The sequence below is a fragment of the Hemibagrus wyckioides genome, linkage group LG03, assembly GCF_019097595.1.
Source record: "Hemibagrus wyckioides isolate EC202008001 linkage group LG03, SWU_Hwy_1.0, whole genome shotgun sequence".
Taxonomy (NCBI): Eukaryota; Metazoa; Chordata; class Actinopteri; order Siluriformes; family Bagridae; genus Hemibagrus; species Hemibagrus wyckioides.
In genome coordinates, this window is record NC_080712.1 from 27,667,379 (window position 1) to 27,683,210 (window position 15,832).

General features: G+C 37.4%; 1 protein-coding gene across 4 annotated transcripts in view; it reads right to left on the reverse strand.

Moving 5' to 3' along the window:
• The window catches only part of col21a1 (collagen, type XXI, alpha 1), a 43,088-nt gene that overhangs the window by 19,571 nt on the left and 7,685 nt on the right, over window positions 1-15,832 (reverse strand). For all 4 annotated transcript variants that reach the window (XM_058383154.1, XM_058383172.1, XM_058383163.1 and 1 more), the window contains 9 exons: window positions 15,100-15,183; window positions 14,506-14,568; window positions 11,738-11,791; window positions 11,599-11,652; window positions 10,379-10,432; window positions 8,870-8,923; window positions 8,414-8,467; window positions 8,277-8,330; window positions 5,685-5,738 (listed from right to left, as the gene is read on the reverse strand). In XM_058383154.1, coding sequence (XP_058239137.1) covers window positions 5,685-5,738; window positions 8,277-8,330; window positions 8,414-8,467; window positions 8,870-8,923; window positions 10,379-10,432; window positions 11,599-11,652; window positions 11,738-11,791; window positions 14,506-14,568; window positions 15,100-15,183 — 525 coding nt within the window. The remainder of the gene's footprint in view (window positions 1-5,684; window positions 5,739-8,276; window positions 8,331-8,413; window positions 8,468-8,869; window positions 8,924-10,378; window positions 10,433-11,598; window positions 11,653-11,737; window positions 11,792-14,505; window positions 14,569-15,099; window positions 15,184-15,832) is intronic.

Genomic DNA, 15,832 nt, shown 5'->3' on the forward strand with positions numbered 1-15,832 from the left:
AAATGATTTTGAGTGTATAATGTTGTTCTGTGGACATAGAACTTTTTTTCTTAGGTCTTCAAATGGGCATTAAGGAGAGGAGAGTTGACATCAAGATTTTATGCCCTGTTATATGCTAATTAATGTGATTTTAACATGCTGTTTGATATCAGTTATAGCAGACAGATAATATCCTAGTTGTCTCATCCAATTGTCTTGGTTTTCTGGGATTAAAATATTGTTAAATATTGTTGCATTTATCTGACAGTAAGTTTAGCTGAGTTTTGACAGCCATTTGGAGCTTTATGTCTGGAAATCCAAGCAGCTTCACTGTTTTGGCCGCTCTGAAGTACTTTTTCTAAAAAATGATTTGTGCTAATTTAGGAACAAAGGTGAGGTGTTTTGTGTTGAGAAAATGACTGGAATAAAATCGTTTTCTAAAATAAAAAACCACATTTAATTGTATTCAGAAATATTTATTTTATGTTAACTTTGAATTTTACTATAGCTGTTTATTTGTATTAAATATTAAGGAATAGTCATGTTAATGGTGTCCTGAGGGGAATTAATTGGGATAAACAATAAATCCAGTGTTCAGTGAATTTAGAGGAAAGTAAACAAACACTTTATAATTTAGTGCATCCAACAAAGCCACCTTGAAATAACTCTTTGCTACATTTTCCATGATAAGCTGAAGCAGATGTTTGGTCTGGATTTGCTCTACAGGGATTAGGAAATGAACATGGAAACATGTTGCAAAATAAAGTACTTTCCATTTCTTCAAGGGCATACAAAACAAGGGACTGAACAATACTTCGGGGGAAAATGAGACGGGGAGAAGTTAGTTGCATTAATGAGTTTATGCATGAATGTTGCATTGGAGAAAGCATTTTAGTTAATGCTTTGGTACTTCCAATGGTGCATGTTTTAGCTCTCTCTGAGACCACCAGGGCATTTTATGAGCCACAATGTATTCTAAACCTATCTAATAAAAGACTCATAAACCATATACATACCCACAAAATGTCAACAAGATGAACAAAAAAAGGACAATTCTTTCTACTAAACCATTTTTTTTTCATTAGCAGACACTTAACATCTAATGATGTCCACTTTTGATAGAAATAACATTGAATCTGTTGTTGTAATGTTTATATAATTCCTATCACATTTGTAAAGGGTTACTGGACCACACATCTACTCATAACACTGTAAGTCTCTTTACTATATATTGTTAGGTTTACACATACAGTGAGGGAAAAAATTATTCGATCCCCTGCTGATTTTGTACGTTTGCCCACTGACAAAGAAATGGTCAGTCTGTAATTTTAATGGTAGGTGTATTTGAACAGTGAGAGGCAGAATAACAACAAAAAAATCCAGAAAAACGCATTTCAGAAAAGTTCTACATTGATTTGCATTTTAATGAGTGAAATAAGTATTTGATCCCCTATCAATCAGAAAGATTTCTGGCTCCCAGGTGTCTTTTATACAGGTAAGGAGCTGAGATTACAGTAGGAGCACTCTCGGGGAGTGCTCTTAATCTCTTAATCTCAGCTCGTTAACTGTATGAAAGACACCTGTCCACAGAAGGAAGCAATCAATCAGATTCCAAACTCTCCATCATGGCCAAGACCAAAGAGCTGTCCATGGATGTCAGGGACAAGATTGTAGACCTCCACAAGGCTGGAATGAGCTACAAGACCATCGCCAAGCAGCGTGGTGAGAAGGTGACAACAGTTGGTGCGATTATTCCCAAATGGAAGAAATACAAAAGGACTGTCAATCTTCCTCGGTCTGGGGCTCCATGCAAGATCTCACCTCATGGAGTTTCAATGATCATGAGAACAGTGAGGAATCAGCCCAGAATTACACTGGAGGACTTTATCAATGATCTCAAGGCAGCTGGGACCATAGTCACCAAGAAAACAATTGGTAACACACTATGCCGTGAAAGACTGAAATCCAGTAGCGCCCGCAAGGTCCTCCTGCTAAAGAAAGCACATGTACAGGCTCATCTGAAGTTTGCCAGTGAACATCTGAATGATTCAGAGGAGAACTGGATGAAAGTGTTGTGGTCAAATGAGACCAAAATACAGCTCTTTGGCATCAACTCAACTTGCTGTGTTTGGAGGAGGAGGAATGCTGCCTATGACCCCAAGTACAGCATCCCCAGGTGACAGGACAACTGCACCGCATCAAAGGGATGATGGATGGGGCCATGTACCGTTAAATCTTGGATGAGAACCTCCTTCCCTCAGCCAGGGCATTGAAAATGGGTCGTGGATGGATATTCCAGCCTGACAATGACCCAAAACACATGGCCAAGGCAACAAAGGAGTGGCTCAAAAAGAAGCACATTAAGGTCCTGTAGTGGCCTAGCCAGTGTCCAGACCTTAATCCCATAGAAAATCTTTGGAGGGAGCTGAAGGGTCAGCCACAAATCCTTAATGACTTGGAGAGGATCTGCAAAGAGGAGTGGGCCCAAATTCCTTGAGATGTGAGATGTGTGCAAACCTGGTGGCCAACTACAAGAAATGTCTGACGTCTGTGATTGCCAACAAGTACTAAGTCATGTTTTGCAAAGGGGTCAAATACTTATTTCACTCAATAAAATGCAAATCAACTTTTTTTAAATGTGTTTCTCTGGATTTTTTTTGTTGTTATTCTGCCTCTCACTGTTCAGATAAACCTACCATTAAAATTACAGACTGATCATTTCTTTGTCAGTGGTCAAACGTACAGAATCAGCAGGGGATCAAATAATTTTTTCCCTCACTGTATGGACTACCTTCATTAATTAGACCATTGGCTTGTCAGCTTATATTACAACTCTTGATTGCTTTACTGTTGCGCTGCCTTTCCTCTCTTGCCCGTATTGAGTCTTGGAATAAATATCTGCACACTCATGCTAAAAATTCATGTGTTTAGATATATAACCAGCTGGTAACTACAAAACCTGGCCATTGTATTCAATCATTCTTTCAATTAGTTGATTTCAGGCTTAGTGGTTAACAGTTAATCACTTATTGATAAATGGTCAGTTAATTCTCAGAAGAACTGAGCAAATCTTTTTTCCCTGTTTGGTGCTAAAACAGTCAGGCATTCATTTACTTCCAGATATTCCAAATAAAGAGTAAGGATTTGCTTGGGCTATCTGATAAATTGTATAAAAACTTCCATTTATTTGTGTGTTTGTGTGGTTTGTGTGTGTGTGTGTGTGTGTGTGTGTGCTAATTTTCCTTAATGTACTTTGTGAGTGTGGAGCTCAAAGACATATGGGCCTGCAATTATGAAAAAGTAAGTTGAAATTCTGAGGGTTTTTGTAAATTATTTTTACAAGTTCTTTTATATTCTATGGATTAATGTACAGGTTTACTAAAGTAATATTTATCTACACTGGTAATTAAATATGTAACAGTGGGTCTGAGGACCAGATGACTGCCATTCGGTCCTGCAGGGAACATTCTGCTGGATTGGCCCCAGCGAGAGTTTCAAGGTCAACAGACTACTTAACAAGTTGGGTGATAAGATTTTGGACAAAAACCCAGATTCAGCCTCTGGGTCATTCCAGAGTCATCTGGCTACAAACACAAGTGAAGCAAGATTCTTGCCAGAGCATGAAACTCCACACACCTCTTATTTGGAGGTTGATAGCAAAGGATTTTACATCCCTATCATTTGTGCTTAACTAGCCATTTGGGCCAATGACTCAGACTTTGACCGGGATGAAGGTACAGATTGCAAAACATAACATAAATTTCATGTCTTGTGGCATAATTTTCCTTTGCTACAATAGCCCAGTAAAACATTAGAGGGAACAGCAGGACTCTACATAAATGTGTATTTCTTTTATTCCCCTAACAACTATTATTTCCTATATTTCCTAACTATAAAAGTTAACATAATGTATTCTCAACTAAGCAAAATTTATGTAACAGCTACTGCATGAAAGCTGTCTTAAAATGTTTGCACTATGGCATAGCAAACCCTGCTCTTACAGGTGCCATGCACAAGAGTGCATTCAGTGTTGTTGGTTGTATTGTACAGTTCAACCCTGCTTCTAGGATGCCTGATCCATACCACATTCCCAGACACCAGTGGAGTTGAAAGTAGCAGCTCAAGTGGTAGGTCATTATCAGCCTGAAAGAACCTCCCAGGTGTAGACATCCTCATGCTTGTCTTATACGAGGCAAGAAGAATGATGGCCAGTCAGCAGGCTGTTTAGACTGAGGGGTTTGGGCCAGATTCTGCTCTGAGCCAGCATGCGATTCTGGTACACAGTATGGTACCAGACTGGATGTCTGGAACACAGCATGTGGACTTAGAAATCACTCTCTGCTGACTTCTGACCAGAGTCAGACACTGCTTTGTTTTGATGGTGAATGTCTAGGCAGCATGAGTGCTGTCCTGTTATATGATACAGTGCCTCCTCATTTGGTAGAGTGTGGTTTATGGGTACAGTCTTGTGTAGAATGCCCATGTGTAGAAAACCACAGAACTGTGTGGAGAAAAGCAGTATAAAAAGCTGATAATCTATCTAAAAAATATTAGGGTTAAAGGGTTAGCAATTAAAGTGATGATTTTGGGTGATGGATGAGGTTGTATAGACCTTTGATCTATCCTAAAGTTATCCAACTTCTGTGTTATTTTGTTCTGTCTTTTTACCCTTATCTGATTGTTTTGTGTATTATTTTTTATTTAGGCACTTCTTTGGCTTTAGCTTTTTAGCTTATGGGAATGTTTAGTGGGCTTAAATATTTTTTTTTTGTTGCTTTCTATCAGTAGATAATTTTAGACTAGAGAATTTCATTGAGGGAACTTGATAAATACAGTGAGAATACAAATCATAATGAGTGATTTGCTCAGAGCAAGGCAGTCACACTCACAAGTCACACTCACATACTGGCTTGTTCATTAGGTCATATAAGCAACTGCCTAAGGTTCTCCCTTGTGGCCTAATTTTTTTTTTTTGTGATACTGGGCTTTAAAATGTGACTGCCAGTCATTGTGCTGCTATAATTATGTTTACGTTGCTAGTGCATTGTTGTCTATCTCTTTAGTGGATCACCATGTCCATTAATAACCCAATTTTCAAAATCAAGGGTCCCAGCAGGTCACATACTAGCCCTGCTCAGTAATGAGTAAGGAATACCGAGTCCTGTGGAGTCAAGTGGAGTTCTACGAACAATGCTTGTAATATCAGAAGCACTGAAGCAGAAATGAATAAAATTGCTTTGCTAATATTGTTTGTACGTTTAAGAAACATTTGTATTGCCTAACTGCTATTATTTTTAAATGGTGGAAAAAGGCTTTAAATGACTGAAACTCACATACAGAGCATACACACAGCTGTTAGTCTTTAAATGACTTTGTACCGTGGTATTTCATACGGCAGGTGCTAGATTAAACAATTTGCATATACACCAGCATGGATTTCATCATTTTAAGCAACAACTTTCTTAATTCCTTTTTTTTTTTCAATGAAACCTGTGAAGTAGAGAAGATTTGAATGTCTCACAGGTCCATAGATTGTTTGTAAAGCAGCTTTTTAATGGCTCCTTTTTACCCACAAAGCTCTTAAATAAATCAGGATTATTTTAGTTTTTATTATAAGAACATATTATATATTATGTTCTTACTTAAATTGATCACTATTCAAATATTATTGTTTCAAAGGAAATAATATTTTAGAATATACTTACAGGACGTCCTTGTCTTCCATCTAGACCAGGAATCCCAGGAGCACCTGTATCACCCTTAAGAAACAGAGGCATATAATGAACATTGTATGTTTTGAAATTGAACTGTAGTGAAGGAACATCGGTATCAGTTCTTTTTTTAGCTATGCACTGAAGTGTTTGGGATAAATATGATGGGGGATCAGAATTTTCTAATATTTACATCAAGATGTGTCATTACATGGCACTTTTTGTTTAAACCCTCCCATTTCTCAAGTGATCTAAAAAAATATATTAGAACATGTGACTGACTGGTGTATCTTGTTGCCCTGATTTGCACTGTTGGATAATAGTATGGCTAAGGACATAAAAGAGGTATAGCACAGACAATGTTTTCACAAGTCTGTCTAAAGACACATCTGTTCACACCTATAAAGCAGATGATGTGTGGTGATATAGGAGAGCATGTCAGATGTATACTCCTTGTTACCATTGTCTCCCCTAAATTCAGTAGTTTTTTCTACACGGATCTGCGTCTGGTGTAAGTGTTATACCTCATTCCCCTTTCCATGCACCATGCAAATACATAGCTTATCATCCAGTTGATTCACTTGGAATAGCACAGATATTCAAAGGCATACGTTCATGTCTTGAGCAGTCATAGCCACAAATATCCAAGCACTCAAAACACAAATGTATGAGGGGCAGGGTACTAAGTTCTGCTACTGCCAATGTAACCATCCCTCATATGCAATGCTCCTGGAAAGGAAGATGGTCTTTACAAACATAAGAGAGAGGCACTGCTTAGAGATTGCCTTTCCATGAGCATGATTAGCAAAACAGACCAGTAAATGGATAAATGCAGCTTCCTGTCCAGCTCAGAATCAAACAGGAGGATAGAAGTCCTGAAGCCCAAACAATAGGGAGTTGTAGTTCATGGGTACAATTTCAGCTCAATATGCAACTTTAAAGGTACAAAGTTAATTTAAAAAAAAAATGACCAAACATAATCTAAAGTAAAGTAATCTTAATCATAATTTTTAAAGCAAGATTCAGCAGTGATGTAATAACTGTATATACACTCACTCACTGGGAACTTTATAAGGAACACTATACTAATACTGGATAGAGCCTTCCTTTGCTCTCAAAACAGCCTCAATTCTAGGGGTCTTGGGTTTAACAGGATGTTGAAAACATTCCTGTGAGATTCTGGCCAGGGTTGACATGGTTGCATCACACGATTTCTGCTGATTTTCAAGCGCACGTTGACTTTGAAGGCCACTGAAAAACACTGAACTCCGTGTCATGTTCATTAAACCACTTTGAGATGACTTTTGCTTGATAACATTGTGTTATCATGCAGGAAGTAGCCTTTAGAATCTGGGTAAACTCTGGCTGTGAAATGATACACATGGTGAGCAAAAGTTCTGTTCATATCATCTGTGTGCTTCAGAGGAAATCAAGATTTATCAGACCAGGCTACATATTTACTGTCCAGTTTTGGTGAGTCTGTGCTCACTGCAGCCTCAGCTTTCTGTTCTTTGGATGGTCCCCAAATGGTCTTGATGATGATTTAGCCCAACCACCTCATGGTTTGATGTGTTATGTATTCTGAGATTGTTTTACACTCAATACAATGTACAGAGTGGTTATCTGAGATACTGTAGCCTATCTGTCAGCTCGAACCAGTCTGCCATCCTTTATTGACTTCTCAACAAGTCATTTCCATCTGTAGATCCAACACAGCTTGGATGTTTTTACATTATTGCACCATTCGGAGTAAACTCTGTGGAGAACCCAGTCTAAAAGTCTAAAATCTTGATTTTGTTCAGTAGGACAAAAAAGCTGGAGCCATAGCATGTGCAATAGGCAGTGGGCCTGCCTCTCGCTCACCTGTCATGCAATCATGATGGAAAGGGATGACTTTGTGTTGAAACTCTCTCCCATATTCCCCTGAGATTGAGCATGCATACTGCAAGTAACCTTGCCCCTACTTGATATGACAATAAGCACATGCATCAAGCTGCAGTGGGGTACCATCCCCAGGCAAATTAAGCAGGCATTGTAGTGATCATTCTCATCAAATAACAAAACCAAAACCTTAAGAACAGTGTGTGACTTTTTTTTACTGCAAACACGTTAGACAAGCATCAGCAAGCTTACCAGTAGCTATTTTGAAGACATGCTACAGCATGCGCAAAAAGTTGGAAAAGAACAGTGTTTAGTGTGTTGCCAATTACCAACTAGGATTATTGTGATTCTAATCACAGAGTAACAAGAATTCTGGAAGGACGTAAATTGACTGAAAGGGATCCAGTAAGAGTTTCAAAGCTCTAAGTCCGTGTCAAAATGTGGACAGCTATCTATATTGTCAGCTAAGAAAAATAAAAAGTTAATAAAAAATTAAAATCTCCTTTCCTGAAAATGCCTGGAAACAGAAAGCAAATTAAGAAGGAAATTATGTGAGCGATGAATTAACAGCATATTGCAATACTGAATTCACCAAACTAATGCCTTGCCAAAGAAACCCAGTGGTCCATGCTCTCAAATGATTGAAGTCATCTAATATCTAAACATGCTAATGCTTTTCCTCTTAAACCTTTGCTCAATGCAGACCTTTTGCCCAGCAACTCCTGGAATTCCATCTTTCCCATCTCTTCCATGTGTCCCCTGTTAAAAAAAACAAACAAACAAAATTTCTCACTGCTTATAAACTACTAGCACAAGCAAAAATGATAAAGCTGCACACATACAGGTTGCCCTGGATATCCAGGTGGACCAACAGATCCAGTGTTTCCTTTTTCACCCTGTAAAAAAGAAAATATTTTTTAAATTTTGATACAGTTTACGGACATGGAGAGATTAATTGTGTTTTTTTAAATGCATACTAAAACTTGCAACATCCTCCTTGATGCCTGGATAAATCATTCATTCATTTATTCATTCATTGCCTATACCCGCTAGGATTCCTAGGGTCACGGGGGTCTGCTGGAGCCTATCCCAGCGAACATTGGGCAAAAGGCAGGGGTACACCCTGGACAGGTCGCCAGTCCATCGCAGTGGATAAATCATGGCCATACATTTTCTGTTGACCATAGACTATTTCATTCGACATTCATTCATTTATGAGTTTAACCTAAGAGGGTCATGGCGATTCAAGAGCTAATCAACTTCAAATCATTTGCCTATATATTTGTTTAAATTTGTACCTGTAGCCCATCTTTGCCTGGCATTCCTTTTGAACCTTGAGAGCCAGTTGCTCCCTTGGAAAATGGGGGAAAAGAACAAGTTTATTGAAAGAAAAAAATGGAAACATCTTTAAGGTTAATTGGTAGTTGCTATACAGTATTAATATGTATAGTTGCAGATATTTCAAGAAGTAAAATTTTGTGAATTAAAAAAATGTTGAACCTATAGGCTTTCAAAAGAATCCTTAATATATACATATATATATATATATATATAAGGTTCAACATTATATATATATATATATATATATATATATATGTACATATATATATATATATATATATATATATAGATATATATATATATATATATATATATATATATATATATACTACAAAACCTTTGAGATTAGTAGTATGTATTTTAGGTTTGCAGTCATGTACAGTAATACGTTTCTGTACTGTAGTACCTGGCATCTATCAATGCCATGGGATGAATAAAACATATTTGGATCTAGGGTCACAAACCAATAAGATAGGAACATCAGTTATTTAAAGAAGATATGGCTCCTAGATCCAGAAGATGGCATATCTCCTTTTTTGGAATCAGATCATTTGAAAAGAATACCCCTGGGTGCCTTGGCATGTGTACTACCTCTGTGCCTTTCTACTTTAGTAGCGACTGCACTTTCACAATCAGTTTAGTCAATTGGTTTGGACCTTATTTTGGTCTCAAAGTGATGGATGCCTTTGTTTGGCATTAGACAATGGTGCCCTGTGAACAGTGTGCCCTGTAGTCACTGATCCGCTCTTATCTAGCTCCAGCGTTACAGAGGGGAAAACCAGCTCACTTTCGGCTGCCTCTTTTCAGAAACAATAGCAGGATCCCCTAAAGCTTGTGAAACTCTGGAGATTTGGTCACACCCGGCCCTGGTACAAAACTGGCTTTGTGTTCTGAGTTGTTGCACCATATCCTTTATCTAATTTTGCAGTTTTATTTCTCAATTTTATTTCATTTACATTTCAGTCATCTAGTTCCTAATAAGCATGTGCTCAAAAGAACTGGGTACTGGCAGCCTGTGGCATTAAGGGCTTTAGCTAGGCTCCAGCAACAGCGTTTGAGCCAGCCAAATTTGCATTTTCCATTGTGTTAACAGATGCAGTTATTTACCACACGATTTTTTTCATCGCTGTCCCAGCTACTTCCCTATTTGGTCTGGGCACCATTCCTTCCCTGTTTACACACTTGTCATGCCCAGGTTTGGTCTGCTCAAAGGGAAGCAACTGTTTCCCATGATTTTTTTCTTTCCTCAAACAAGGCTTGGAATTTGTGCCTATAGGAATAAGGAGACACCCATACATGTTTAGCATTATTCCTGGAGACACTGAATGTTTAGATCATTTATTTGCAGACAACTGTGCAGTTTCTACCCTGTCATTTTTGCTGTCAGTCTTTTAAACTGCATAGGTTCATAGTGTAGGTAATGAAATGAGTGTGGATGAAAATGTTATGTTAAATGCCTTCCCTACCTTTTCACCCGGTTGACCCAGAGGGCCGGGTAACCCTGGGACACCTCTTTCACCCTGCAGAAATGTGGGGGGTGGGTTGTATTATTATTTTTTTTTTTATTTAAAAAAAAAAAGTCTATACACCCCTGGAAAGAAAAGAAAGAAACAAAAAATGCATCGCAAAAAACACACATTTTAACATTATGTCAGATTTTCCACCTTTAATGTGATGTAGCAAAAACAAGTAAAAAAAAAAAAAAACATTTTAAGCTGGGGAGCTTACACTAATGAGATTGAATAAGTTTGCACACTCCACAGTTTAAACACTGTTAAAGACTGTAATAAGGCACTGAGTCATTTTGGGTTGGAGTCCTCAAGGTTTGGCAGTTTTGTGCAGAATAGATTGGTATTTGGAGCTCTCAATGATTCCCTCTATCTTGACTAGAACCCTACTCACACCTGAAGAGAATTCCCATAGCATGATGCTGCCACCACCATGCTTCAGTGCTAGTATGGGTGATTAATCAGCACAACTTTATGTTATGGTTTTGAACATGAGGCTTAGTGTGATTTGATTCGTTCTGAGTGGTCACATGCCTAATAAATAGATGTGCAGATTTGTGCTACCAGGTTGTCTCTTTGTATCTTCTAAAATGTTTGTTTTTTTTTTTCTCTTGATTTTGCTGTATACTGTATAACATTTAAAAATGGAAAAAGATTGATCTTGTTTTTATTTTTTCCATCACAAAAACACAAAGTTCAAACAGGCATGGGTAGACTTTTTATATCTACTACTATAAAGGGTAAATATAGTGATGCATTGGGGGAATTATGTATTCAGACAGTTTTTGCTATTTAATATACTTTCACTTGAGTGGTGTTTTTAATAATGTCCTTAAGAACCTGAGGAAGCTTCTTTGCCTTCAGTATGATTGCTATGTGTTGCAAGGAATCTTCTCAACTAAAGAAAATGGATTTAATGTGGTTACCATTTTATAGCTTAATTTATTTTTTAAGTAACATTTACATGTATTTTTTATATAATAACAGTTTTTTAAATGTATTTTTATGCTGAACAAATAATCTTTTGTACAAATAAAGAGGCACAATATGTATAGATTTTGCTGTGCATACAGTACATGCCCTGGATGTAAATTAAATAACAAACCAAAAAAGGTCTGAATATCTATTTACACTCACTGTGAATTATTAATATTAAGATGAAATAAATGGCCACTTACAGGGTCCCCAGAACTTCCTTTTTCCCCCTTATATCCGTCTGCTCCACGAAGCCCCTAATAGAAACAAATTGTGTGAGATCCGAATATCATACATGTCCATTCACAAAATTTGTTTAAATTAGTGGGAGTTACTTCTTACCGCCATTCCAGGAGGACCTTGAAGGCCAGCACTTCCTCTTGGCCCTGGGGCCCCCTTAAAAAATGGAGATCAATTTATCAGGTTATCAGTCTAGAACAAGTGCAGAATTCATGTTCAAACATATCCAGCTTTTTATTTTAAGTACATAAAACTCATTACTGCCGTAAGTTAAACTGAATGCACTGCCATGCAGTCTTGTTAAAAAGATAGAAGGGATAGTAGTTTTATTGCAGTAATATAACTCTGGATCAGTGGAAATGGGTCATGGAAGTATGCTAGTCCAGTCTACATGTTGAATCGATTTCGGGAAGGACGTCATGTGTCAGCAGTTGTTGAAGGTTCTGCAGGAGTATGGGTCTCTACAGTCCTTTCTGAAACTATAGGAACAGCAATGCCAGTTCTTTAGTTTTAATGTACATTTTGCTAAGACAGTAAGGTTGGTGATTAAAAGATGTATATGAGAAGAAGGATCATGATTTCAGCTTTTATTTCTTGGTGTTTATATTCATTTATATTTATTAAACAACTTATAGCACCGTTTGTTTGAACCCAGGCATTTTTAAAGCGATAAGAAATATTAGAACGTGACTGCTGGGCATATCTGGTTGTCCAGGTGTGTACTGTCAAAAGAAGTGCTTAAAGAATTAATAGCTCTGATATTCTACTTTTGGATTGAGCCCTAGCTTTCAAATGGATAAAATGGCTAAACCAGTATGAGGACCATTGCAAAAGCATTGGGCATAGTCAATTTAGAGTGTCCTGAAAAAGAATGAAACCACTGTGGTACTGACAACCAGACACTGAGCAGACCAGCCAAGGAGAAAAACAGCAGTTGATAGAAATATTATGAGAATGTTGAGAGCTGTAAAGAAAAACCCAAGAACAACATTCAGTGACATCAACAACATACTCCTCAATGCAAGAGTGGAGGGTTTCACAATCCATTGTTGGAAGAAGAAGAAGAAGAAGAAGAAGAAGAAGAAAAAGAAGAGCAAAAATATAAAGGTCAAAGCGCAAGATGTACACCACTCATCAGCAGTAAGAATGGCAAGGCCAGAAATTTAATGGAAATCGAGAGATGAACCACAAAAGTTCTGGAAGCAATATTAACCTCTAACAAAGTGATGTAGAAAGAAAGAATCAGCTCATGATCCAAAACATATGAGCTCACTGATCAGGCACGGTGGAAGTAGCGTCATGGCCTGGGCTTACATGGCTGCTTTTGGAATGAGCTCAGTAATCTTTACTGATCTAACTCATGATGGTAGCAGCAGAATGCATTCAGAAGTTCTTCGAAGTGAAACTGTTTTCAAAATCTGTCACAGGTGTATCTTGTCTCCAGTCCTGTTTATGGTTTTAATGGACAGCGATATCTAGAGATGACTGATACTGGAGAGGTATCCAGTATGGTGGGATAGAAGTAACATCCCTGTTATTTGTTGATGTTCTCTTGGCACCATCTGAAGTAGACCCCAGACATGCACTTGAACAATTTACTGTTGAATGTGTAGCAGCTGGGATGAAAATTAAAGGCCATGATTCTCTCCTCAAAAACAGTGGAACACCCCCTTCGGGTGAAGGGAGAGACTTTCCCCCTGTTTGAGGAGTTTAAGTATGTCGGGATCTTATTCATGATTAACAGAAAGAGTGTGTGTGATTGGCAGATGGATCCACTCAGAGAGCTTAGCCTGCCAAATGAGCTTCTGCTCCACCATGGCAGACCAGTACAGTGTTTTTCAGTCAATCTACAGCCATATGGCCACCATATGGTGATGATCTCTAGGTAGTAACTAAAATAATAAGATAATGACTACAGACCATGATTATCACTCCTAATTCTGAATTTTTAAATCACAATTGCTTCTAGTTGTCTCAATTTGTCTGTACTATTGCAATATTTACATATATTTTGCTTGCATATGCTCTTTTGCAGCATATGCACTCCCTGGCACAGTTGTGATGCACATTTTCTGCATGTGCTGTCTTTTCCTGTTTGTTATTTTATTGATTGTTGAACTGAACTTAATTATGTTGTGTGGCAATAGAATCAGCCAGTGGAAATGGAGTTCATTATCAAATAATGTTCAAAATCACTAATGAGGTTTAGTGTCAACACGTAACTTAGAAATGTGACTCAATGGAACAGACACAGAGCTTTAACTCATAATAGTTAAATAGTAATAGTTGCATTTGCAAACAAAAGGCATAAAGTGTTTTCAGGGGGCAGACTGTTCAAAATGCTTGGATATCATTCCTTATTTTTTTTGAGATTACATCATAATTTCATATCCCACACTAAAACAAACTAAACACACAATCTTATTTATGTTGGCTTTTTCCCACCAGCTAATTTTATTTACTGATATGAACCAAAGATTTATTTGTTCCGAATGGTAAATTTTGCATATATGAGTTTATAAATACATTTTTAATAAAATCTGACTTTACAGATATTTAACCTATTTCATTAAAAAAAAATGAATAAAAACCTAGCAATAAATATAGTTCATATAACTAACTGCAGATGAGGCTTACAAAACCGTAACCTGATCCTGACCTCTACAATTAATATTTTATTTTAAAAGCTTAAACGAATGCTTTTATTCAAATGATTGGAAATGTTTTGTATTTCTAACTGCTTTATTTCAACTATCAGGGACAGTTCTGCCTCCAAGTCTTGCCAAAGTTAAAGGTTCAAGTAAAGAATTTGTGCAGCTCTGCATGTGCTCGATTAATTTGAGGTTTATATTAAACTGCGTAGTACTCACAGGCTTACCATCAGCACCAGCATGACCAGGTTTGCCAGGATCCCCAGGTCTTCCTGGCTCTCCCTAAGAGATAAGAACATGCAGAGGAATTAAAACATGCAGATAATATAAAGCTTCTCTTATTGTATAATGTATTTGATATTTGAACTACGATGAAGATATTACAGAAAAAGGCCAGTGAATATTTAATTAATTTGGAATTTACTAGTTTAAGCTAATGTATAAATAGTAATAGTATCACTGATCAGTGAAAGAAGTAAAGTAAAAGGAAATTCACTTAATTCATTCAATAGGTAGGACTGTATTACATTTTAAAGCTTTATGTCTTATGTGATGGGTTTTACACTTTTTTGCCGGATCTGATTAACCTTTATACTGATCATCTCCAGCATATGCTTTCATATGACCTTATAAACTTGAAACATTCCTTACAGAGGTTTTGTGTGAATTTACTGCAGTGGATTCCTGGATTAAATTGAATTCCTGAATAATGTGGGAAACTACAATTAAATGTCAAGTTGCAACTTTTAGTCGTTTCTGCAGAGAAAAAGATGGCTGAATGACAGAAAATGGAAAATGACTGAACGGTTTTACCTTTTGGCCTGGAGTACCAGGTGCCCCGGGTGGACAGATGCACGGCTCTGGGGTCGGATCGATATCAGCTGGTCCACTGGCACACTAAAAGAACCCCAAAGAAATCTGACATTAGTTCACCTTTCTAGAAGTGTGAGGTGCTGGGGTTTCCTTTAGTTGCAAGTTTGAATATTATTATGAAGCCATGAGTGCATTCAGTCAGTGCTTTGAGAAGATAAAACATTAGACAGTCTGAGTGTCAAATACTGAGGCAGTATCAAATGAACATAGAGCCATATTTAGGACTTTATTATATTCATTCAGATATAAAATTGCAAACACCGTTCTTGTCAGTATGTGTTTATGCTCTCACAAAACAGTACAGGGAGTCTTACCTCTGCAACTGAAATGAGCTTAGCAGTTACTTTTGAAAGCAAGCAAAGCCATTGGTCAAAATACATACCTCTCCATCCTACAAATGAAAAGAATATGATGTAATCAGACAACATGAAGCAAATCAGCCAAATCAATTAGTTCTGAACAAAAAGGTGACGTGAACAAGGCACATTTCAAGGCTTTCTGCTGGAGGCCCCATTTCACAGCGGCAGTAATGACGAGCATTTTCTGGATCAGGCAACCAGGGTTAGTAAGTTAAATGTGATGGAAAAGCAAAGGTAATATGAATGTAGGCATTGACATCTTCATTATATATGCTAGTGCAGTGTTCAAGAAACACTCTTATGGGTTTTTTTTT